General features: G+C 38.3%; 3 protein-coding genes across 8 annotated transcripts in view; 2 read left to right on the forward strand and 1 right to left on the reverse strand.

Annotated features, from left to right (window-relative positions):
* Positions 1-11670, reverse strand: part of dnm2a (dynamin 2a) — a 27678-nt gene extending 16008 nt beyond the window's left edge. For all 6 annotated transcript variants that reach the window (XM_055152828.1, XM_055152832.1, XM_020932920.2 and 3 more), the window contains exons 1-9: positions 11211-11670; positions 4429-4502; positions 4170-4319; positions 3322-3525; positions 2729-2827; positions 2024-2184; positions 1795-1937; positions 539-674; positions 392-459 (exon numbers count right to left, since the gene is read on the reverse strand). In XM_055152828.1, the coding sequence (XP_055008803.1) occupies positions 392-459; positions 539-674; positions 1795-1937; positions 2024-2184; positions 2729-2827; positions 3322-3525; positions 4170-4319; positions 4429-4502; positions 11211-11371 (1196 nt within the window). In that variant the 5' untranslated portion in view covers positions 11372-11670. The remainder of the gene's footprint in view (positions 1-391; positions 460-538; positions 675-1794; positions 1938-2023; positions 2185-2728; positions 2828-3321; positions 3526-4169; positions 4320-4428; positions 4503-11210) is intronic.
* Positions 11657-18158, forward strand: qtrt1 (queuine tRNA-ribosyltransferase 1). The gene is made up of 9 exons (XM_020934906.2): positions 11657-12166; positions 13030-13098; positions 13173-13311; positions 13844-14038; positions 14451-14589; positions 14663-14738; positions 14852-14961; positions 15589-15673; positions 17341-18158. Exons 1-9 carry the CDS (start codon positions 11879-11881, stop codon positions 17491-17493), a joined length of 1254 nt encoding a protein of 417 aa, XP_020790565.1. The 5' UTR covers positions 11657-11878; the 3' UTR covers positions 17494-18158.
* Positions 18159-21274: 3116 nt separating this feature from the next.
* Positions 21275-27297, forward strand: part of LOC110167986 (potassium channel subfamily T member 2) — a 74303-nt gene continuing 68280 nt past the window's right edge. The window contains 1 exon segment of the mRNA XM_055152854.1: positions 21275-21363. Coding sequence (XP_055008829.1) covers positions 21275-21363 — 89 coding nt within the window.

Below are 27297 nucleotides of genomic sequence, written 5' to 3' on the forward strand. Positions count from 1 at the left end.
AAAAGATCTTACAATTTACGCAAGGTCAAATGGAAAGATACAAAACATAACATAACAAAAATATGTTATGTATTATGAGTCCTGGCTGTAGATTTCTCAGAACTGAGGCAAATGTAACCTAATACCATGTTATAACTAAATGCTTTGGCTGCAATGGAAAATGAGTGGGTGGTGCCGCACTGAACAAGAGAAAGACATTAAACCACAGAATAAAAGGCATTGAACGTCCAAAAGCAAACACTGTGATTAGCGTCTGCCTGAATGGGGACTTTCTGTCAAATTTCACAGTAAATAATCACTAAAGACAGACAAAGCAAAAAAATCAGGTGTTTTGCATAGGAATAGTTTGAACTCTGTGGGAGGCTGAGAGACTGTGAGGACGTGTACTTGCCTGACACCATGCACGTTCTTGATTGCGTGACTGATTTCCCTTCTGAGCTCTTTCTCATCAAACACAATCTACAGCAGACAAAGAGAAAGGGCATGAATAACATTTTGCACATGTACATAGGAGATTTGATTGGTAAGACTCTCGTACCCTGATCAACTCAAAAGGGAAGCGCTCGTGGAAGATGCGGTTGATCTTGGCACCCCCAGAGAGTTCTTTGGTATCAACTTGATCTCCAGAGCCCTCGATGCATTTTTCAAAGTCCACACCAAACTGCTGCACCATCCTGAAAAACACCATTTAATATAATTTTTCATAATGGTAAAACTAGGCTTTAAAGAGCATTTAACTGCCACAACTGATTCACTTATTCACTTAAAAGTTCCTTGGTAAGACTTTTAATATAGAGCTCATTGTTCTAGTCATTAATAGAAATTATAAGGTTCAACATTTACACATGTACCTTTTAGATATTTCATGTCAAATGTCATAGACTGTATATATATATAAATGGACATAGCTAACGCTGTAGTTGCCGCATTCCAAATAGGTAGTTCGCATGCGGCTCTTCTGGCTCCTTCTGACACTGGCTCCCATTGACTTACATTAAAATATTGTGGGTCCGCTCTCTGTAACCTTGTCATTTTGGTCTTAAAATATATTAACCCGCTCTACATGATCCTGTTTTTTTTTGTTTGTTTGTTTGTTTGTTTTTCGCTATTTTGTCTGTCAAAAAAAATCCTATTTATCCCATAATCTAGAGCCTGGCTCCAAATTCATCCCTCTAACCTCTATCATCGCAAGCTTCGTTTAAGTCCCGCTGAACGCTATGGGTGACGTCACACTCACTTAGTCCACTTATATAGTCTATGGTCAAAGTACAATGTAATCAACAGGAAAAAATGACTCTTGCCCCCCCCCCCCCATCTGGGTGTATGACATAATCACATTCTAGCATCTGAAAACCACAAAATGATGGCTTGATGGTGCCAAATTTGCAGTATGTAATTAACATCTGCAGCATCAACCCCATTTGTATAACAGCTGTATGATTTATTAACTTTTTATGTTTGATATATAATTAAAGGTCCACTGTATAACTTTTCTGGTAGAGCGTCCGCCACCTGCTTGTCTCCATGGAGATGTTAATGTTTTGCCTTCCTCCAGAGTATGAATTTAATTTACCCATCTCAATGCCTGCTGCCCTGCTCACAGTAAGAATACATGTTTCTGAAGGTATTTTTTTTAGCAATAAGAAACATTTAACTTAATAAATGTAAGACAGACATTTAATATCACACTGTGAAACATTTTGGGCACAGCAACAACATCAAGATAGCACATGGCGACCAAACCAAAAAAATGAACATGGTGCATGTTTAGTTAATTATCTGTAGTACACTCACTGCAGTAAAGCTTTGGTCTTGCGTGTGGGATCGTCTGGTCTGAAATTTTTGTACTCCTCCACCTCCTTCTCCAGAGACAGCAGCTGACTCTGCAGTTTGCTACGCAGCCCCGGCAGTGTGTCTCTGATGTGGTTTGTGAGTTGCTTTGAAAAGACAGACAGAGGATTCAGTTCTGATATCAAATATCAGAGAACCATTTTACATTAACCATTAACAAGCAGAGACGAACCTGGTTGAGCGTCTTTTGCAGGTGAGGCGTGCCCATGCGCTCGGCCATGTGTCTGTACGCAGGATGGGACAAGAAGAACTTCCTCTCAGCAGCCAGAGCGGCGCGAATGTCCTTCTTTCCATCAATATCTTTCTGACTACGGTTAACCACACCAATGTAACCTGAACACAAAAAATATACATTACTCACTGTGCATTGTAAAAACAATTACATATTATGCTATTTTTTTCTGATCTGTTATGATGTTGTTTCCTCATCAAAAACATACCTGGAGTTGTGTTTTGTTTCATTCACACAAACCCTGTATATGTAGGTTGAGTTCTTCTCTCAAGCAGAAAAACACTCAACATCTTCAAAGCTCAAAACACTCCTTAATGTTTTGAACTCCAAACATCTTTGGTCGAATCATTTGAATAATTTCAGCCCTGAAATTGCCAATCTCTACTGAACTAAAGATAAAAGGTAGCAGCTAACTTTAGAGCTACCACTACATGACATCACAAGAGGGAACAGAGCATTTTGACCTTTGGAGATGTACACGAGACAGACTAATAATAAAGGGTTACACAAACATGTGAAACAAAACACAAGTCCAGGTATATTTTTGAGGAGACACCAACATAATAAAATGGCAAAATATACACATGAGTCCATTTTGCGTAATATCGGATATTTAAACAAGTAAAAAATAAGAATAATTTGTACCTCTGCGTAATGGAAGAAGTTTATTTTCCAGAATGTCCTTTGCGTCAGTCCCTTCATCCATAAGATCCAGTTTTGTTATGACACCAATAGTACGCATACCTGCAAGTAATGCAAATCACCAAGACATAAGATAAATTTTATATCCAAAAAAAAAACAAAAAAACTGTAAAAACAATCACAATATTATGTCAAAACAATAGAAATGTGTTAAAACATGTCAATAAATGTATCGTAAGGTTTAACTATCAAATAAATATGAAATGACTGTGCTTTAGTGAGTACTTTTAAAGATCTGACACTTTATACCCTTATTTGGAAGCGTACAACGAACTTTTTTCCATTCTCATTTCTAATTGTAGCTCTTTTTGCAGCATCTTTATTAAAAATTATATACTCAAATTGTACAAAAAACAACTTTCACAAAATCAATAAATATTTCCATAATCTATCCAACTCCCACTATTTGCTAATTAACCATTATCCTGTGTATACTCTTTACTTCATATGTAGTAATCCCTCTCATCTCTGTATTAAAAGTTCCAAGCATGCATAACATTAACTTGACTGGTTGCTACGAGACACTGGAGACTCACCCTGTGGGTCCACCTCCTTGGCGATCTTGAGGGCATCGGAGTTGGCCAGGTCGGTGTTGGCAGGGGTCACAGCGAGGATCAGACAGCTCTCTTTGGTGATGAACTGCATCAGCATGTCCCGGATCTGGAACTCAATGTCAACGGGCTGGTCTCCCACAGCAACCTTCGTCATTCCAGGAAGGTCAATCAGGGTCAGATTCAGCACTGGATGAAAGCAAAGGGAAATGTCATTAATAAACATTTAAAACAAAAATGTGGCTTAATGATTAGTAACAAGGATTGAAATGGTATTAAAATTGACATGGTTTGATTTACAAAAGTTTTACTTCTGAGTATTTATAAATTTAGTTTTCAGCTCAGTTCATTTTATTTGAGGAAAATATTATTGTACATATTGTGCTGTAGTACAATCTTGCCCAAAAAGGAGTAGGAAGAAGGGTAATTTTGATTTAATTTAAGTCTTGATTTAATTTGTATAGATTATGATTATTATTATCTTTTTATTTGTATTATTATTATTATTATTTTCTTCCGTATTGCAGTCAAACTGTGTGAATAGTGCACAAAAAATATATTTTAAAAATGTACAATTTGTAAGAACTAATTGCACTGACTGATGCAAACAAACAAAAGTTACTTAGAGACCAATAACATGTAACAGACAAAAACAGGCAGTAGACCCCCAACCAGAAAAGTTACATAGTGCACCTTTATATGCTGACATTTTACAAATTCCACTTTCGTAATTGAACACCAGTCACTGTACAAAGACAATTCTCCTTCTGTCCACATGAAAAATTGGTCTATATTCTAAACTGTGTGTGGAGCTAATGCCATGTGTCCATTACCGTGTGGGGAGTAGACCCTCAGGTTAATTGGGACGGGAGAAATGCCTTTGTTGGAGCCTGTTATCCGGTCCGTCTCCGCTTCAATTTCCGCCCGCACTTCATCAAAATCCACAAATTTCTTTCCTTTACAGTGCAGAAACTCAGCATACTCTGGAAAAAGGCACAGTGGCATTTTGAAAGGTAAAATAAGTAATTAAAAACACACATCCCAATGACATGGTGACAATGTTTTCTATAGTTTGACAAAAGATTTTCACACCTGCTTTATTATTGATCAGCTGTAAAATAAGCGGTCTGCGGGTTACAATGCCCGATCCACGCGGAAGGAAGTCTCTGCAAAGAAAGATACACAAAATTAAAATATTATATGCAGGTAACATCAAAGATTAACTATTTATATGAGGTGAAAGTTTAATTATTCATTTACTACTGCACTCAGAGACCCGTGTTAAACGAATATTACAGGGACAGTTCACACCTCGCTCGGGTCTCACAACAACTCAAACGTGACAGTCATTTTCACATCATCAGAGTCTAGTTCACACGCCCACTGATACAAGCAGGGAGCAGTGATCTGAGTTCTGCTGATACTCGCACTTCACAATCTAATTATGAAGTATGAATCAATATTATATGTGGAGTTGGTCCTGTGAGTAAACAGATGATGACGGTGATAAGGTTTAATGGGCTGCTCTAATGGAAGTGTATCATGGCAAACCACTAAAAATAATTACGATCTATTTCCTCATATGGATAAATCTTGATAAATAGATTTTTTTCTTATTTAAACACAAACAAATACGTCTTTTAGTACGAGTTAAACAATAAATCCAAGCTTAGACAAAATTAATACTTTCCACTCCAGCACCATTTAAAAAAACTCTTGATTCTTAAACTGTGACATTATTTATTAGGGATTGCAATAACCCAAATATTGTTGTATCCTAACATCAAGTCTCTCAAATTACTATTATCATTATTATAATACTACTATTATTATTAAGTCTTTTTGCTTAAATTAACAGTACTGAGGGATCTACATAGTTCCCTGTGTTTTTTAGACAGATGATCCTTTGCTCCATTTAAGTGTAGACTACATGAAGAAGTAAGTGTTATGAGCACTTTTGAATCTTAGTTCTTATTATGACAAAACCAAAGGCTTGTCAAGGCATTTTAAATACAAAAAGTATTATTCACAATGTTGTTACCCTCCACAAAATTGTACAATAATTATCATAATGTGAAAAGCAGTGTGTGAAAATACAAGATCCATTTTTTTTTTCATGGCAGAAACCGATTGATTTGCATCTAGAAAAACCAATGGCGAAAAATTTCTGCTGATACTTTTGGGCCGATGCAAGACCAATTTTAATTAGTTCCCCTAAATTCTGTCATTTAAATTTACTACAAATCCACAGCCCTGTTTTACCATAAACCTATGAGATCAGAGTAGTCACAACAAAATATCAGCCTGTGTAGACATCATTACACCCCTATTGCTTAATTAGATTTGATTCAGCCCTATGTTAAACCCACGCCTGGTGGTACCTTGTGTGAACCACTGCTTTCGTTGTGATGAAAACAGACTATTTTGTAGTAAATAAACCACTATTTATATTGCAATGAACACTGGATTACTGAGGCATTGTACATGAACTGTGTATATGTTTTGAGAAGTCATAGACGTATATTTTGTGTTTTCTTCTCGTTGCAGTGACACAGCACCTGAGGAATTTTGAACCACAGGCGCTGAGTCAGCCTTTAGCTCGGACCCGTCCACCCCCCTCCACCCGTCTGCTCCTCTTCTTCACACCCGCTCACACTGCGCACATCTGGGGTCAATCATATCTCTCCCCTGGACTTCTGGAGGGAGCAGAATCCTGACAGAAAACTAACTCACTCATTGCCTCTTTCACTTCTACAGTTGACTTTTGAGGAACTGGCAATAGAAGAGAGCATTACTGAGAAAAGAAAAAAATTATGAATGTCCCAATAATTAATACATTTGCAAAAAATAAGTCAAATTGTGACAAATACATGTTTCGGTTAATTTGTTGAAAAGGTGAAAAGTGCAAATAAATAATAAAAATACAGAAATGTTGCTTTTCTATGCAAGTTTCTGTTCATCTTTTTCATTTACTTTCTATAACAACCATGTTCGTCAAAACAAAAATGCTGATATTATATTGTGGTCAATACAATGCCCACAGTAGTTTTAAAAGGCAGTCGCAATAGCACACAGACAGCCCCGGAGCACGGGCACAGGCTATGGTAAAGAGACAGAACATTCTGGACATTGCACATATCACACGTCAATAGAAATGCCAGAGCTTTGTCAGCGCAGCCGGTGGTGTTCAAAGTCCCAGACAAGAACATATGTCTGCATGAAAACATATGATACATGAAGCATCTTGTACGATACGGACTTGATATGCCCAGTTAAGCCATCAAATCTTTAGCATTTGTCAAACAGAGGTAGTGACAATCAGTATCCAGTTACACAATACCGACCGCCTTTCTTAATGTGGTTATGATGATCTTTGTCTTATTAGTATTGTTAATAGGGTTGGGCCATATCATATTACTGATCATTATATTCTGATACATATGGGAATGATATGAAATTTGTGATATTATTCTGTGTGAACTGGAGCTCATTTTCCTCTCAGTTGCAAGAAGAGGCAGAGATTGTGGATAATTATTATCGCTAAAGCCTAGAGCGACTTAAACACAGACTGTGGAGGATCTGCAGAGGCTAAAAACGCTAATAATGAAAGAGATAAGACATGACGAGTGGAATCAGAACATATAAGCTATAATTTAAACAGCTCCAAATAAGTAAGTACAAATATTATAAAAGCCACTGTTAAGCAGCCTTAGGTATATCATCAAATTTTCGCTTTAATAATGTCCAACCATATCTAGGCCCGTCATGAGCTCTAATGAGAAATATTTGGTTATTTTCTGGCTATATGAAAATATATAAGTCATAAAAATTTGAATTAATAATTTCTATGAGTCATTATAGATGCATACTAACTACTAAAGCGTTTCATTGAGCTATTTATTTATTGCAGCTCTTCTTTTTTTAACAATATTGTACATTTAGAATAGTTTTTAATGGTTTAAATCTGCTCTTGGGTTATTGTAGCCAGGCTGGCACCACCTAGTGCCTTCACTCAGTTTAATTTCTCTCCATCAACTAGGTCAGGAATCGGAATACACTCGATGGTTTGCAAGAATCCCAGAAGTGTGAGTCTGGGCACCAGCCAATCAGTGAAAAGCCGTACATTCTGTGTTGGCAACGATTCTTGAGATTGAGGATTAAAAGCTGGAACAAAGAGAAAGTTTGGTGAATGTTGCCAAGGGGAAAGACGTTATTGCCCTTCTTCCTAAAAAAAAAGTACCCGCCTACCGTCGAGCAAACGAATCCTAACGCTGCGACAGGCGCTTTCCACGAAGTGAAACCGGCTGATGAATCAGGCTAGGGTTATTGTGTCAATGGCATAAATGAGTTTCAGTATTATCATTTATCGCCTATATTTACTTCAGCAATATATCGTACTTCAAAATTTGTTATTGTCACAGGTCTAGCCATTTCGCCCTTCCTGCCCTATTTGCTCAGCCAGACAATGTTCCACCAGCCCTTTCCTTCAGTCCAGCAGGTATTGTACATTTGCCATCAGTGGACATTACAGAAGCTGACACACAGGAGCATTTGTGCATCTCCTATTTCACTTTCACTGGTTTCAAGCCCTCAGCTCGATGAACGGTCAAAGAGTGGACATCCACTCTGGACAATCGTGAATGAGAGTCGGTGAGAGCTGGTCCGTGTTTTTGAAATCATAACACATCACACAAACACTCCATCTTCATGAAATGGATAAATGGCGGTCGGTGGCATATTGAAAAGACGCAGCGCAGGGTCAGTGCTATATTATTGATGCCCTGTAAATGATAGACGAGGCTGAGCAGATTGTGTATCGTTTCATGTATTATGGATGTACAAGGAGGAGAGTCACAGGGACACCACCAGACCGGGCCTTCTGCTGCCAGGACTGAGTATACAGCAGTGATAGAGAGACAGAGAGACAGAGAGAGAGAGACAGAGAGAGAGAGACAGAGACAGAGACAGAGACAGAGACAGAGAGAGAGAGAGAGACAGAGAGAGAGAGAGAGAGAGAGAGAGAGAGAGAGACAGAGAGAGACAGAGAGAGAGAGACAGAGACAGAGACAGAGAGAGAGAGAGAGAGACAGAGAGAGAGAGAGACAGAGAGAGAGAGAGAGAGAGAGAGAGAGAGAGAGAGAGAGAGAGAGAGAGAGAGAGAGAGAGAGAGAGAGAGAGAGAGAGAGAGAGAGAGAGAGAGAGAGAGGGGACATCAACCTGCCTAGCTGTCTGTGATTGGCTGGGAGCATCTTGAGAGCACCTTGTGAAACGCCTGAGGTCAAGGAAGGCATTAAAGGAGAGGGATAAAGAGATACAAAGAGACGTGAAGTAGCACATCATCTCTCAGGCGTTTGATGCGGACAGGACTATGATCACAGCTCCCTGGGTGTCCACAGACTGTGTGTGGGCACAGACGTCCCTAGAAAGTGGTCATAGTTTCTGTGTGAAGATTTGCCCAAGACCATCTGGCGTAAACCCAAGCTGTAATTTTCAAATTTGTCAATATTGACCACAGTTTTCCCTGTGTAACTTTTGCTAGTGTGGGTTGTTCTTGTAGTCATTATCCTGGTTTATACACGTTTATACACAAGTTCTGCGAGTTTTGTATTTTGTAGCAATGCAATAAAAAAAAAAATCTTATTTATGATCTACTCAACTAATGTATAGAACTGAAAATAAAAAAAAAAAAAACATTTAAAAATGTATTATTTGCATTATTCCATTTCCATAATTTCCATAATTGTGTGAGTTCTATTTAATTTGAAAACAACTTAAAACAATGCAAAGTGTATCTTCTAATGAACTAATGTGTATCATCTACATCTACAGTCTTTCCTGTCAAATTTGGCAATGGACAACTTCTGCGTGTTTTGTCTGTTCATGCAAATACATTTCCCAATGTAAGCCATGAAAAACAATGCAAAGTGCTTTCTCCAGGCTAAACTAATATACAAGTAAATATTCATTTAAATCTATTTAGTTTAAATTAAATTGAATAAAATTTTATTTTATTTATTATAAAAATTTCTCACTCCTGCTTAGTCGCTACTATGCTGGTCCAATATTTCACTGCTTGCCTCACAGTGACACAGAAAGTGAAAGAACAGTATGGAGTTTGACCAGCACCGATACCATGATGTCACTAAATATTATTATATGTTGTAAATGAGCTCATCTTGTTTTAACACAAGGTCCAGCAGCAGCACCACATCATAGATTCATTCTGTGACTGCTGTGGAACAGAGAGCAGAGCTGATAAGAGCCCCCACCCACCGCCTTGTACAGCCAGATATCACGTCTCTTTGAGGGCTATGAAAATGTAACTAACCAAATTATATTGGTCAGTTTAGCATAATATAATTTGCTTGTATGCATTCAATCATCAGGGGAAAAAATCTATATATTGTTAGGTGACAAAATGTTAAGTGTCACCTCTGATATGATAAATGTGTTGTCTCCTGAACTCAAACATCAGATTGAACTGTACAGCATGATTTCTTTATACTAATTTTAAGTGTCAATCAAACGTTATGGACATAATAAAATACTGCATATGTCATTCTGTATGTGTGCCACTCCTGATTGCAAACAAGTCATAAAACCAACAGTGACTCATGCCACATTCAAACATGGGTTGCTATAGTAACCTGTCGCCTTCTAGGTGTGACCAGGTGTGACATTGAAATCTGTCATGTGACAAAGAAGTGGACTTGGGCCTTTTCAACCAGTTTTTTGATAGCTGCTAATGCTGCATATCTTAGATTACAATCAACCAATTTCAAATAATGTTTTCATAGTTCAATTTCTTGATAGTAATCTTTTTATGATTCTTATGGTCATTTTAACAAATTTTTAACTGGATAAGAAGAATTTGTATAAAACATGACATTGTTTTTTCTAAGCTTTTGCATCTCCTACTTATATTGGATCAGCTTTAACAGGTTTACAATGTTAAACACACAGGCCTAGTTAAACTCCATAATCGTGACGCAAAACACTTCTGGGTAGATAGGGACATATTTTGTTCTGTCAAAAACGAACAACAAGACAGGAGAAGCGGAACATGTTTTCTAATAATTACAGGCAATATCTGTCAAGCTCTCGTTTTGTGCGAGAAAATGCAATGTCAACTGTCTGCAGCTGTCTTATGTCAGTACCAAGCAAACTCACTTCCTTTCTCTGGCTGTCTCGCCTACATGTACGTGCTGTTATATATTCGCTGTGGGTTGGGTTTCAGTCCTAGTGTGTGTCAATGAGGAAGAAACCTGCTAAACAAGCTTACAGCCAGTCTGTTTTGTTTCATTATCTCGAGGGTGATCTCATTTGAGTCTGTAGTGGGAGAGGAGGACAAGACCTGGCTGTTAGGACAATCAAGTTTAATCCATTGACAATATCTGACAGAGGTTTACCTTAATAATACACAATTAACTAGATTACCAAAAGAAATAAAATAAAGTATTACAGTTGTTATTTCTTGACTTAGCTATTATTAACTTTGAGTGTAGGCGTGGCTAGTTAATATATTAATAGAAAAAGTTAACTCATTCAGAAAGCAGTGTATGTCATCGTATGAAAAACTAAAATTAAAGCATTACAGGAAATGAGAATTATAATTGAATGTGGGAGCTGGACAAGGATTTTAAAAAAGATTTGCACATGCACTTTAAAATGATAAAGATCATTTAAGCATAAAATGGTTGTAGAGAGAGTTCATGAATGGATAACTATGACAAGTGGACTATTGAGATGCCGCTATCAGCTCGCCTCATTGGCAAAGTAAAACCGCACTACATGTAATCATCCAATGGCCTAGAACATGTAATGCTAATGATCAGAATAGTGAATAATGCGTAGAATAGCGTGAGTACACTTACCTTCCTACAAAATTTTCCAAAACAGAACTCTTCCCTGCGCTCTGCCCACCGACCACGGCTATTTGCGGAAGGTCTAGATTGGCGGTCTGTCCAATGGAGCTGAATGCGTCTTGAAGTTTGTTAATGAGGGGAATCAGGTCCTCCATACCCCGGTTCCCCATGGCTCCTGCAGCTCGGGAGAACCTTCAACAGAACGAAAACCAGTGGCTAGTGATCGCCGTGCTAAATGGCTAGGTAATGTTAGCCTCGTAACAAGGTGCTCCCGGGTTAATTTGAAGAAGTCCCACGGCTGCGAACAGACTCTGCTGCGTTACCCGTGAATGCGTAACTGCGTAAAAGCGTTATAACTTAGCGTTGTGTCATATCATTTTCGTTTTAAATGACGTTAATTAGCTGGACAGCCGAAACGGGACGGAAAAGTCGCATAACAAAACTTCCTCTACACAGATATCCGGTCAAAGGAGACGACATCCGATCGACGCCGGTGACATGCGCCCGCCTCCTTCATCTGAGACTGCTCATTGGCTGAACGTGCTGTCAATCACTCCTCTTTGACTTCTGCTTGGGTTTCCAAAAGGCGTGTGCTCCACTTGAAATCATTTACTCATCTCACATTGGCCAATCCGCCTGTCAATTTTCACTCTGACGCGTCACATGCCCACTCCAACATGGCCGCCACCACAGCGCGTGAAGCTCAAATAAATAGTTCAGAAAACAGCATGCACGTAAAGAAAGCTTTATCTGCAGCGTCGCCTCTTACTTTGAAAATTGTAGCCGAGTGTCCAGTGACAAAAGCCAGAGCATGTGAGTTAATATTGCCCCACAGCCCGGTGAGCACCCCGGTTTTTATGCCTGTGGGCACCCAAGGAACCATGAAGGGGATCACTGTGGATCAGCTGGATGCCCTGGGGTGCCAGATCTGCCTGGGGAACACGTACCACCTGGGCATGAGACCGGTATGAAATCCTAAAATATATTGCGTGGCTTCAACATTTGCTTTTTCACACTTAATGGTTCACTAAGTAGTAGGGTGACCAAACGTCCCTTTTTACTCGGGACAGTCCCAATTTTGAGCACTGTGTCCCCTACCCCAGCAGATTTATCCAAAACCAGTGATTTGCCCCAGTTTTATAAAAGAAATGCCCCAGGTGTCCCTATTTTGGACCAATCTGACCCCTGCCAACAGTAAAGAGGGGCATACTTTGTCACTTGTTTAGGTGAAATGTAGAAAAACTGCTTAAAAATGAACAAAACACAAAGAAAATGTGACTATACTGACTCTCATTAGTGCCGAGTGCGTAACAATTTTCCTTACGTACTCGTTTCATAATTTTATTATTATCAACTAACCTAAACTGAAAGTTGTCCCAGTTTTTGAGTTGTAAATTCTGGTCACCCTACTAACAAAGCAAACTTTTCTGGTGAAGGGTCCACCACGTACTTTTCTGCATTCATATGTTATTGTTTTTGCTGGAATTTCCACAGTATGGCATTAAAGTCCTTGAAAATAAGCATGTGTTAGAGGAAAGCCTGCCTGCTTATTGTAAGAGTGCATGTTTTTTGAGGTACATTTGAGCAAGACAGCCACATATACTGTCATTAAGAATGTAAAATGGAGGACTTTAATGTCACACTGTGGAACATTCTAAGAAATAACATCTTGGCGAAAACATGTGACCTACTCTCCTTCTGAAAAGTTACATAGTGCACCTTTAAGGTTTTGCTTGTATTTTTCTGTATTAAGTTAGGTGTCTTTGTAATTACATAATCAACTCCTGCTTCACATTTTAATTAATTTCTTTCATTTTTGTAATGTAAGGGCCCAGAACTAATAGAAAAGGCCAATGGTTTACATGGGTTCATGAACTGGAAAAGAAATCTCCTGACTGTAAGTATTCATTTCAACAAATTTTGAGCAACAATGTCTCTAATTAAAAGCTGATATCATTGTCTTCTCTATAGGACAGTGGAGGATTTCAGATGGTGTCTCTTGTGGAGCTGTCAGAAGTTACAGAGGAAGGAGTCAAGTTTAAATCTCCCTACGATGGCAAAGAGATTCTACTTACCCCAGAAAAGTCTATCAGCATACAGAACAGTTTAGGTAAGGTGAAGGACTGAACTATTTTATTACATTGTTTTTATTGCAATAATAGATTAGCTATTTCCATCATACACTGAAGAGACTGAATAAAGATGAAGTGCAATAACCACAGGCATTTCTGAGCATGTTAGTAAACTACAGGTTTAACCAGTTTTATACATAAGACAGGGTTTGCTGGATTTTAGATGACTAAAGTATTGAATACATATTGGGGGCAAATAACATGAATATTGTTAAAATTCTGTTGAAATGTAGCAAGTTCAAGGGTCCAGTTACTAATGGAAATAAAGAAATTATTAGGTTAAATATTTGTGAACTTATTTTTTAGAAATTTTCCTTGAGAATACAAAGTAACCAACAGGGAAAGCTCTTTCTTGGCCGCCATCTGATAGTATAACATCAAATTCCACAATCTGAAAACTGCCAATTTATCTGGCAGCCCTAGCATTGACTTTGTTCAAAGATACAAAGGCATGTTGTACCTCTCCTATTTGGTTTTATTTGTTACACGTTTGTGCTGTGTCTGTTTTAGGCTCTGATATTATGATGCAATTGGACGATGTGGTGAGCAGCACAGTGACAGGCCCCAGAGTGGAGGAGGCCATGCACAGATCTATTCGATGGCTGGATCGTTGTATAGCGGCCAATAAGAATGCACACAAACAGAATCTATTTGCCATTATCCAGGGAGGACTCAACGCACAACTGCGGAAAGCCTGTGTGGATGGTAATAACTCTATAATTATATGTATTTGGAGAAAAAAACTTGCCTTTCCTGTTTTGCACTTACCTAGTGCTCAACTTTTGACACACAGAAGCATAAATTAACAATATCAGTAATATATTAAGGTTAAAATTTATTGAATAATTTAGTTTAAAGAAATCCTATATTTCTTCAATTAAGTTCTCTTTCAATAATTTCTGTTAATGATGTCCATATTCTTGGTAAAAATCTTCTAAACCTAGACTCCCCTCCAAACTGCTATTGACTTTATGTCTAACTATAATTTTGCTTTTTGCACCAAATTACCCAATACACTGACCCTGCCTGTGTTGATAACCCATTTGTTACTGATGTGTTGCTTTCTGTGGTGTTTGTGAAGCCTCATTGATTTTCTGATTAACATTGTGCCTTGTAGAAATGACCAAACGTGATGTTCCTGGTTTTGCCATCGGAGGTTTAAGTGGAGGAGAGGAGAAGGATGACTTTTGGAGAATGGTTACTTTAAGCACAGACCACCTTCCTAGAGAGAAGCCCAGATACCTTATGGGAGTGGGGTAGGCTTTGTTTTATTTTTTTAATGTTATTTTTATAGCAATAATAATGATCTTATTCATTTTGTTTTGGCAGGTATGCTGTTGATCTAGTCGTGTGTGTGGCTTTGGGGTGTGATATGTTTGACTGTGTCTTTCCAACTCGTACAGCGGTAAGCTATTAATTATGATGCAAAAATCGATAAGTCTCCAACCTTATTAAAATCAGATAGGTACAACTTAATATTCTAACAGTGTTTCTGACAGTGTTTTCTGTTTTCTTCAGAGGTTTGGCTCAGCGTTAGTGCCTTGGGGGTCTCTCCAGGTGAAGCAAAAACAATATGCTAAAGACTTCACGCCTATAGATCCAGACTGTGAATGTCCCACCTGTAAAAGGTACACAGAAAACCGCAATTACAAGCCCGTCAGCTATTGTCTGTTTGGCCTTTGGTGCATTTAAGTACTGTGTAACAACATGGTTCAATCACCTTTTCACCCCACTGCCTCTAGGTGGCATTGTTTCACAGCCTAGGTCAGATGTAGGGTTAATCAGCTGATTGGAAGTTTCTGTTTTGTACACGAATCATCCCAAACTTTATGACAACCTTAACTGCACTTTAACTATTTGACTTATGTCAAGACAGACTCAAGACAGACTCAGGACTTATTTTTGAAGACAGATTTGCTTTGTTCTGTGAGGCTCCCCAGCTAGTATTTTAAATTCCTCTGTATAATGTAAATCTGTTATTCGCTTCATCTGTTAGAGCTCAGAGATCATCATTAGTGGCAGTCTTATTGTTAAATGAATTTGTAATAACACGCATATTTAGAAATGCTGTCACTGGGTTTCAAATACCCCATATCATTTGCTGCTCTCATTACTAAATAGTATAAAATGGTCAATATGGAGTGCTCAAGAGAAGTGCTGCAGTGGCACTTTAGAGCACATCAAATGAAGATCAAATGAACAGTGTTGCTGAATGATCATGATATAACTCTAATGATTATATGCTAATGTTGCAGACACAGCCGGGCTTACCTCCACGCTCTGTTCAAGAACGACACTGCAGCTATGCATCACATCACCATCCATAACATCAGCTACCAGGTCAGTACACACCTTTATTATATCAGCTAAAACCTTACAATGAAAACAGTATACATGTATCTAGTGTCCATGTATACAGTGTCCCAGTTATGATCAGGTTTTTTTGAGTGTCCCGGTTTTGTGAGTGTCCATGTAACAGAAGTATCCTGATTTCATTACCTTGGATAAGCCAACATCCTGGTTATGACAAACCAGTATATTTTCATTGGGATATTCTGATACTGTGACATGTAGATGAATTATCCAGATTTTTCACCATTGGTGTCTTACGGAGCTAGCAAAGCTGGCACCATCTAGTGCCTCCGCTCAATTTCATTTTTCTCCAGCGACTAGGTCAGAAATTGGAATACACTAAATGGTTCACAAAAACCCTTGAAGTGAGAGTTCAGGCACCAGCCAATCAGCGCAGACCCATATATTCAGTGTTGTCAACGATTCCCGAGATCCAAGATTTAAAGCCGGAATAAATAGAATGTTTGGTGAATTTTATCAAGGGGAAGGACATTATTCCTATGGGATTTGGGAAAACTTAATATGTCAGTTAGCCGCATTAGCGGTGCATTACATACGTCACGACCAAATAGCAGCGATTAGTTAAATGAAAAAAGTACCCGTCTACCGTCAAGTGAATGAATTCTAACACTGCGAGGTCAGACGGTTTCTACGAAGTCAAACCGTCCGATGAATCAAGCTATTACTGAGCATGTGCGAAGTAAAAAAAAAAAAAAAAAAGGACGATTACGGAGGAATTGTCACTTTCCCAAAACTTTTACCTTACCAGACTCAAATTTTTATCAGGACTTTTCATATAAAAATATACCTGTAAACAACAAAAAGCAGTCTACTGTTTAATTCAACCACCTGTTAACACTAGGCTCAATTCTGTGGCTGTTTGTGTTACTCCTGAATTAAACTACCTTTTACTGAAACTATGACAATGCTCCACAGTCTTATGTTTTTAACTGAATGTAAATCTTTTTTTGTTGTTAAAAAGTACATCTGCCACATCTGTGCCATAGTTACCATAGCAACCACTCTAAATATTCAGAATTTTTTGATTGGGCATGTGTACAGGGATATGAGTATCCAGGAGTATCTTCTGGGCACTTGTAAACATCATATCCAGAATAGTGTCATAAACGGGATATGGCTCATAATCAGAATACTGGAGCGCAGTGTTTTTCTGTGGTGTGTTTCCACCTAAAAACTAAGTGCCCTTTAAAAGACAATCTCTGAATAATTTAGAATACCACAACCACTCTGATCTGGTCTGATTTGTTGGATAATGTTTTCTTGCTTATTGGCTTATTTTGCTTTTATTGGATTTCATTTGTACTTGCTTTGTCCATAACTGCTTTTGTTTCAGATGGCATTATAATAACAATGGTAATTTTTCTGACAGTTATATTTCTAAGTACACTCTATAACGTTAAATGCCAAATAGGTACTTTATGCAGCGTTTTTATATCTTCATATTGTAGGGTCAAGTTGGGGTCAGTGCTTTACTATTTGGATTCAGTTAAATGTCTCCAAATGGCATTTCAGAGCTGCTCTTACATCCTCATCTTGCTCTGTGGACAGTTGTACTTGCACTCTGCATTGCACACAGGATGTACTGCAAAGATGATTTCCCATTGGAGATCAATAATCACATCTGTCTTCTGCAGCTCACACTGATGCGCTCTGTTCGCCAAAGCATTGTGGACGGTCGTTTTCCAGAGTTTATACGGACATTCATGAAGAGAATGTTTTCTTCTCCAGACCAGTATCCCAGCTGGGCAGTGGACGCCCTGGCATCTGTCAACATCACACTGGATTAAGGACTGCAAAAGACCAACACAATTTTTCATGTCATATCACAACATTTTAATTGGACTTGTGTAAGACTGAGAGGCAGGCAGGTGGTAGCTGTTATTTTTTTTTCTAATGTATCTATGAATGTTTATTATCCAGCTCAGACCTGCTGCAGCCTTTCACCTCCTAACTCAATTTTAAACTAAAATTTCAAACTCAATTTCAGTAATAAGTAATAGACTTGATACTCAGAGCAGATTTCAATACCACCATGATCATTTAAAAAAAACGCTCTATGAACAATAGTAATTTTCAGCACAAAATAATAGCACTTTGCTTATGGAACCATGTGGTATCATACTAGTGCTGGTAAAGCTTATCACTACTCGTCACTACACAGCTTTTGTATAATCCTGTTATAAAACTGTTCAGAAAGGTAGCATTTTTCAGCCAATATGTTTTCAATGAGTATTTAGTACTGAAAACTACTTTTAGTATTGATGGTATATGATTTCTGATACTTCTGACTTCTTGTTCCATTTCATTAATATTGTCTAAGCCATCGTATCTGAAAACATGAAAACATCTGATTTGTATTTTAACTTGGGATCAAACTTTTTTTATGCATTTTGAGTCAGTTTTTTACTATCTGTATTGGTTGTTTCATATAAAACAGATTATGTCTAAATTACCCTCTAGGCCATAATGTGTTTTATTGGACTCATAAAAATGGCCTTTCTGGTCCATATTATGGTAATGCACAGCTCAGTGGGGTTTAAATGGGTTTAAAGACACAAACTATCAGCTCCCATTTACTCACACATTTTTTGTAGTTACCATGACGACCCAGACAGGCCCGCCCACTGGAAATGTTTGGCCTCACTGTCGTCCTCTGTCTCATTACTTCAGGCTAAGAGCATTGCCGTGGCATTTTGTATTTGCTCACGACAGACCGAGCATACATTTACTTTTTCTACCTCAGTGCTGTTGACTTCTTGTCTCATGTTTAAAATTTGACAGGTCTCTTTAGGCTGTATGCTTTTGTGATGGCCACAAGAGGGCAAAATATACAATTACCCTTCTAAAGCAAAAGTAATAAAGTTTAGATATGACATTTTAAAGTCAGTGTTCTTATAATAGATTTGATTAGCTTTATTTATTATTACTTATTCAAACCTAATGTCAAAACGTTGGTAGACTGTAAAATTTGAATATGAGCAGAGTGCAGTAGTTAGTATAATGTTTCTTTTATTTCATTTAGTTAAGCATAACACCACTATCAGAACTACGGGCTTTTGGCAGGAAGGCATTTACAAACAATAATGAATCCTACCATTCTGTTACTGTAACCAGTTTATAGTCACCAATAAAACAAGTGCATGTTTTTGATCAATGGAAGGAAGCGATTGCAGCATGCAGTCTTCATATATGTCATTCTGCTCTTTGCCCATAGAACAAATCACTTGAAATCCATTATATCCATCTCAGCTCTTTCAGAAGAGTTTGGAGCTACTCAATGAATTAATCTCATTATACAATCTCATATGTTTTTGTTAATATGGTATTTATGTCCCATTTTCAGTTGAATGAAATTTAAGATTGATTTAGCCTAGTTTAGCAGTATAACATTTTTGAAATGAAGTTACAGCTAGTTATATCTTTGTTCATGATCACTTAACCTGGCTCCAGAGGTCGGCTGTGGAGTGTCCATTTTGTCCAATTGATCCTGACCAGAGAAAATGCCATTAATATTAATTAGTGAAAGGTAATTTGAATAACACCTGTTGTCTGTGGCTTTGAGTCAACAGTTCTGTTAAGCAGCACATTTGAATTTCATTAGGGCTTTAATTGTGACTGGAGGCTGAACAAGATAAATATTGTGACCTTTAATGTGTGTCTGCCAAACTAACATTATGGCAACACTGTAGCCGACAACTGCAACCAGATTACAAGTTATGGGGTAAGTATAAGAGATGTGAGTGTATTTCTTTTACTCTGAAATACCTTAATTCAGTAAAATGCATACAAATTGCAATGTAGCCTACAAAACTGGTATGCCTAATGTACCTAATTTGTGTTATGAGAACGCCTTCTATCTTTACAATAAAATTAATTTACCTATACAGGCTACATTTTGTAATCCAGTCTTGACATTTCATTAGATAACTTAAAAGTGCACATGTATCTTTCCTGGTGGAGGTCTGCCACCTGCTTTTCTCCATGAAGATGTAATTTGCTTTGCTTGGAATGTTTCACAGTGTGACATTAAAAATATCTGTTTATTTTTTATGGCTCAAATGTACCTTGAAAAACAAATTCTTACTGTGAGTGGGATCCTCTCCACATCTGATTTAGCCTGTGCACTTACTTGCCTCCATGGGCCGTAATAATAATAATGTCATGCTTTGGAACATTTCAAGTCAAAGCAGTAACATCTCAATTAAGACAAGCAGGTGGCCGACTACCACCAGAAAAGTTACATATTGCAACTTCTAGTGGCTTGGGTAGCTGCGTAGTTTTAAGCGTAAATCTACAGTTAGGAGACACGCGTGACTGCAGACCTCCACTCAGAGGACCCAACCGGCTCGCTGTCCCCCACCGGGATGTACCTCCTCCACTTTTGATCAGTTTATTTCAACTCTCTTCGTGTTGTCTCCGCTGTACTTTGCTTTCGTAGGTTAATTTGCAATTTAAAGCATGTCAAAAATAAATAATCGTACAGATAGCGTACTTAGCTGGCAACCTGGCAACATAAAGCGTAAATAGGAATAAGATGTAGTTTGTTCGTGAATGTGTTGCCATGGCCCTATCTCTGGTTAAGATGGTTAAGGTTAGGCACAAATCTGTACTGGTTAAAGTTAAGGAAATAGTTTGGGCTTGTTCTTGTGTAAACCTATGTAAACTTTTGTAACGTTAGGAACAGTGGACTTTTTTTTTTTTTTCCACTTTTAGGGACCTGCGGCATAGAACTATAATACATTTTTATTATAGATCCATGACCTGTGGATGGAGAGAAGTCACGTGGGGGTCACCCTGGTGGAGGTGTGCGGTCGGGTCCTCTGAGTGGAGGTCTGCAGTCAGATCCCTGTCAGACTTTTAGCAGCTGATTTAAAGCGTGTAAATCGCGTTAAGCGCCTGAAATTGAAAGCACAGCCCAGTGATTGGGTGAACCCTCAATCCTGTGTTTCGACAAAAACTCACGATGAGTGCTGCCACATATTAGCCAGAGTTTTGAGGCATAACAACTCAAACTATGCGAAAACATAATTGGCTTCAAATTGTGCGCGTGGTGACAGGCGTTTATGAGCGTGGCTTCCTGCCACAGCCCGTCATGAAGACGTGCCTTCCATTCAGAGGAGCGCTTATTTTCATTATGTGAGTTTTTTATCCTGAAATAAGAAGTATCACCAAGAGTGCTCCCCGCTGATTGTTTGCGGATTCCTCGTCAGAGCATCCACGCGGAGCTCGCGCTGGAGACAGGGAGGATGTGAGCGCTGAGAGAGACAACCAGTTGCTCCTCAGATGTCACTGTCCAAGTGGAGCCTCCCCTACGCACCGTCGGATCAACGCTATCGACTTGTTGCCTCCGCGACACACAAACACGGGTTCAGCAGAGAAACACAAGGGAATAAGTTGATTTCTCTCCAAGGAAGAAACCCAAAGTCTAAGGATGAGGCGTATAATTGTATCGGATTTTTGTCTTCGGGTTGAATAGCAAAGGAGATAGTAGTGGAGTTGGTTGCTCTGTGGACGTGCAGCTCGCCGTGCTTCTGTCTCTGGGTGTTGAGGAGCAGCAGAAGGGGGACCATGGTTGAACTGGAGAAGGACGTGCTGCCTTTGCCCCCTCGGTACCGGTTTCGAGACCTGTTGCTCGGGGACTGGCAGGCCGATGACAGGTAATGAGACTTGGAACGTTTACGCACGGCGCGCGAAAAATGTGTCTCTGCGCCATGACCATTATTTAACCAAGAATTACATTTGTTATGCGTTTTTATGTTTTTGAGGTAACTTATGTTAAATATTGTTCCATTGCCCCTGTTTTAGTTGGCTGTGAAAGATAATGCAACAGGTTTTATTCAAAAACGACCACTGTTGGATAGTGATGTTGTACCGCAATTTGAGCGCAAAAACTTAAAAAAAAAGCTTTGTAAAACGACTTCTGGGAATGTACAAACAGGGAGCTCAAGTCATATGTCACTCATCATGTCTGCTCATTTCTTATAAATACTGAGATTTGCTGTGAACCATCTGCCACCTGGACAAGCAATTTCAGTAGGATCATCTCATGGTAATTAACCTTTGCTTACACCCCATTTGCAAAGCAGTGCAGGAGCTATAGCCTGTCGTATGCCTTGCTTAATTTGGCATTTTGCATCCTGTCTAATGGAAAACGTTAACCTCCATTTTACGCACGATGTCTCACGCTCATGTCTGTTGCCAGTTTAGTATAAGGTCCCAAAACACATGCTTGTAGACTTGAGTGGGTGCTTGGAATAAGATAATTGACGGAGAAGCTACAGGGAAAGCTGACCAGACTAGGTCCATGCAGCTCTGAGAGGATTTGGAGGAGGCAATGCTGTAACTACACAACATGTTGCCATAGGGACACAAAATGAGGCTGTTTATAGTGTACACAATCCATTACATCCATTACTAACAGTATTAACTCAAATGCGCTTCCCATAATAATCACAGAAGCAGTCCAAGTGAATTGTAGCCTGTTTTCCAACATTTTGTAAAAAGGAACTGTCTCCCATCACCAAAATTCTTGCATAACTTAGGCCGTACTTGTGCTCCTAAAATAGATAGTGGCGAATTGTTGCCAAACATTTTGACTACTAGAGTTGCAGTTGAAATTCTCAAAAATGGGTCCAATATTAAAGATTTACATAAGGAAAGCACATACAAATAAGTTTCCAAAATAGTGGATAATCTCTACAACAACAATGGAGATCTATTGAAGGTAAGAGTCAGTGCATGGCTTAATAATTAGCATTTGACACGAAAGGGCCCGAAGACTCAGTGTTTGCCAATGTATCTCAAAGTAATCAATATAATAACCTTTGGTGGTGGCAAAGGTTTATCCTTCTCCTGACAGGTTCCCTCAGATGCATGGTCAGATGGATCAAATGTAAAGTAAATTCAGGCTCTAAGCTAAGTTACAGGCCAGATCTATGGAGAGGTGACCACACTCACAGTAAGTTACACAGTGCACCTTTAAGGCTATTAAAAGTGTAGTCTATATAAACTGTTGCCTTGAGATTTCTTCAGTTTCACAGTTGTAATGATTATTTGAGCTCATTGTTTTTCCTGGTGTTGAATTGTTTCCACATATAGTCTAATGTAGTGCATGCTTTTACCCTTTAATTAACCCCTTGTCATAAAGAGTTGCATGCATTTACGTTTACAGGCTGCACATAAAGAGACAGGGGAAGTCAAAGAGCAACAGGCAGGTGGAAGGTTCATCTCAAAGCAAAGGGGAAATTAGTCGTTAGCTGTACATGTGGGGGATAGGGAGCAGAGATTGATAGTGGCAGGATGCTTAATTATGGCTGAGATGTCTGCCATGCCCCATTAATTTGGGAATATCCCTAATAGTGAAGAAGAAAAACCCACCTCTCACAGATTCGGCTTCTGTAGCTTGTAATCATTTTCTAGGAAGCTGCCTACTATGGAGGAAAGTGCTGCCAATTGCTATAATGTGGAGGTGTCTTTACCTGCACAGCTATCATGAATAATTTCAACATTTCTTCACACATCTCATGTCTAATTATAGAAAATGTATATGATTTGCAATGTACAGAAAAAAAATACTATAATAATAAAGAAATAGTTCATTCTCAAGATTACACACACTTTAAAATAGGCCTGCCATGATAATTACCATATTGACTTATCCTTCAATATATGAAAGCTGGAACAATAGCGTTTTTTTAGTGTCAGTATTTATCATGTGTACGTTTTCTTTGCACTGCTGGGAAATTTGGGGTTATTTTTTGGCTTTTTTGGATTTAAGTCATAAAAGATTGAATTAAAAACTTCTATGACATTATACATGCAAACTTAAGTCGTCTAGTAGTGTAGTGTTTCATTATGCTACTTATTTATTCATTGCAGCTCATGAATTTTATAAATACTGTAGATTTGGAATAATTTTTGTGGGTTTCAGTGGAATAAATTAGTTTCAGTATTATCGTATATAGCCGTGTATATTGTATCGTATATATTTTCTCCATTATTTCGCACTTCAAAATGTGTTTTTGTGACAGGCCTACTCTAAAAAGTGATATTTCTGGTAGTATTTTGAAGGTGCCTTAGCAATTAAATGTGCTCTTTGTTTTATATAACAATCAGGAATAACATTAGCTCTGACACCTTTTAATAAATCCTCTGTCGCCAATTTCTAACACTTTGAAAGACAAATGTTCCTCCCATTTCATCACATCAACTTTTATGGGTTCTTCACTTCAGACTATTTTTATTGGATGAAGAGACATTGGAGAAAGTTTTAAAATTTGATATGGGAATTCTCCTCATGTGGAAATGAAAGACTTTGCACCAAATACGAAATTCTCAGAGCAACGCCATAGATTATAAGTCTGCGTCTCGGTTATAATGAATTAGTAATGAAAACTAGCCTACAGTGTTTCCCACAATCTTATAATGAGAATATGGCGGCACAATCACTGTATTCTGTAAAAAATATTAAGAATTACCTTTAAATACATAAAATAAAACAGGCATAGAGTATAATTAGTTTTTCCAGGTTTTTGTTCAGATAAATTTTTGGCTATGGGCGCAAAATTAGACTACGGGGGGCCACCACAGTCTCCTCTATTATTGGGCAACACTGCTACAAGTTTTAAGATTGCAGAATCGTCAAAGAGACAGACTAATATACAAATTCCTGCCACAAGAGATAGAGAAGAGAAGACTGTTTCATTACATTTAGCTTGAACTCCGTGCTTGTTGACTTGACCTGAACACTGTAACGTTACCACTGCAACTCAACAGGCGTTCAGTATAATATCCTTTTTTCCAACTAGTAGCTTCAAAATTCCTTCAGTATCTATTGTTAAACCCCAGTGGCACCCTTCAACACTGTCTCCCTCTGCCCTCTCCTCTGTCCTCTGCATCAGTTCTGATTGAAGGCTCTTCAAAAACTACTCTCTTCTTCAGCCCGTCTTGGAGAAATGGCCTACATTTTTATCTCCCATTAAAAGTCTCTTAAGTCGAGCATTCCCTGCACTGAAAGAAATGGATTCTTTTACCTCACTTTTAAGTACACACACATGTCCATTTCTTCTGTCATCTACAAAAGCTTTCTGAGCTTTTATTATGTCTCATGTTTCAAGGTAGTTCAATTGTCCCCAGGCAGGATTTGGCATTTGCGCTCACTGATTTATTTAATTGCGCCAGCTATAACAGCTTTACTGTAAGTTCACATTGTTTTATGCAAATTCAACCTCAGGATTTGCCACCCATGATTATGCAGCTTCCATATAGTGATTTTCGAGGTGTGCCTTCCAACTGATTGGGCTTAGGTCAGAAAAGTAGAAAAAAATTATTGCTCTCAATGAATAAAATACAGCAATACTACATGTTTTTGAGCATGTCTGGACAAATGTTCATGGAAGACATTTAGAAATATATACGCACACTAAAATACATACATGTATATTTGTTATATTGGTTTACACTGTATATTGAAGATTCTATTTACTATGAGTGAGTGGGCACATGCAGGCCCAACAGTTGTTTGCATTAAACTTGAGATTGGGCTACTGCCGTTGTTTTCTTGGCATTTGGAGCCATGTCTCATCCGTCTTTCTTTGTAAATAAACCCAGAATAAAACTTAGTGAAAAGTCTGCTGGCATCAAAACACAGAGTGGATTTGCACAGAAAGTTCCACATACAGTGGACTTGGGAAGGAAGTTGACAGACTAAAATAAAAGAGAAGTGGGCTTAGTTCTGTTCATGTGATCGATAATATCTTTACTCAGCATAAGAACTATACAGCCATATAACATGAAGTGTAGCTGATGAGTTAAAGGTCCTATAGTCTGCAAAAATCCTTTTGTCATGCTAGCACATTGTTACCTCCTCAAAAACATATCTGGAGTTGTGTTTTGGTCCATTCACACATTTTTAGTGAATCCTTTATTATTAGTCTGTCTACATCTCTAAAACTCAACATACTCTATTCCACCTTGTGATGTCATTTTGTGGTAGTTTTCAACTTAGCTGCTGTCTTTCACCTTTTGTTCTGTAGAGATTGGAAATTCCAGGAGATCATCCAGAAGATTCCAGTGAAGATGTGTGGAATTTAAAAATGCAATGGAGCACTTCCTGTATTACCAAATGACATCCCATAGTGGAGCAGAGTGTTTTCAGTTTGAGAGCAGAAGCCTAAATATGCAGGGTTTGTGTTAAACGTGTGAAAGAAACTAAACACAACTCCAGGTATGTTTATAATGAGGAAACAACATTATAACATAGATCAGAATGTAGAATAATATAGGGAAAAAAATATATATATATAAAAAAAGAAAGTATAGGGAAAGTACCTCACAGCAAGAAGGTCCTGGGTTCAATTCCTGGGCTCTGAGTTTTCACATTCTCCCTGTTTCTTGGGTAGGTTTTTAATTAAGTTTTCTCCATCAGCCTAAAGACACACAGTAGGTTAATCTGGTACTGACCTGGATCTTGGCTCAGAATCTGGAGATGGTTCCCTGTCTGGGCATGCCCACTGCTCCCAACAGTTTGCCCCAAAGCACGGGTTGAAGGGCAAATTTCTGTCAGCACTTAACTCATTTTAAATCCTCTAACTCTGACCAGTATCTCTCCAACTTTGCAGCTCTATTTCAGCCTCACCCTTTCTCACTCTGTACATGCCCTGAGTGCCCAATTAGTGAGTCCTGCTCCTAATTGGATGAAAAAGACAAGCTTGTTCATTTGATTGCTGCACCTACCAAAAAATGTACAACTTTGATGTCTGTGAGAGGCAGTTAGTCCCTATCATAAACCTAGCATTTACCAGCAGTGGAGTTCATAGCAACAGGTGTGAGGTTGCTAAGAATGCTGCTCTTATAATTGGCAATATTGTGTGTCTTGGTGGTGCATAATGATGTATAGCCTATGCTCGATTCTGCTCATTTTGGCACACTGTCTCAAGAGAAACTGTTTCTGAGCAAAAAATGCAAATAAAACACAAGGCAACTCGAAATGCTGGTTTTGAAACTGTAAAAAAAATCTCAAAAGTTTTGTTGAGAAAGGAATAAAAGGCTTGAGGAAACTTGACTGTTCAGCTGAGGAGCGTCTTACAGAGATTTAGTTTAATTTGAAAATGACTGTTCCTGACATGGCCAATTAAATTATAGAATCTAAATGTCCCCATGCAGAAATATTTGAAGTATATTTCTAATTTCTAATTAGTTGTACAAAAGTTAAAATGTGATAAAATAAAATGAAAAAAAAAAATAAAATAAAAAATACTACATGCTTGTAAGACATGTGCAATACTAAACAAAGGTGTGAGTCTGGTCACAGTTAAATCTGCTGGAGTTCAGATGGGCATGATTGAAATTAGGTGGATTAGGTGGAACACACATGGTCCATCTGTGTCAAAACAAGGATGATGAAAAAAGAAAGGGAAAAAATATCATAGAGGTCTGAAAAATATCAATGAGCAAAGCACTAAACTGTGATCTAAGATGGGAGAATTTACATTTTGTTCTAAATGAGGGTGACCAAAATTCCTATGCTTCTCTGAAATAAACAAATCTCCTTGTAAGGTCTGAATCTGGCTCGAGGCACAATCGAAAGAGTG

This window comes from Boleophthalmus pectinirostris, unplaced genomic scaffold (assembly GCF_026225935.1).
Source record: "Boleophthalmus pectinirostris isolate CB_2022bp ecotype Guang Dong unplaced genomic scaffold, ASM2622593v1 HiC_scaffold_17, whole genome shotgun sequence".
Classification (NCBI taxonomy): domain Eukaryota; kingdom Metazoa; phylum Chordata; class Actinopteri; order Gobiiformes; family Gobiidae; genus Boleophthalmus; species Boleophthalmus pectinirostris.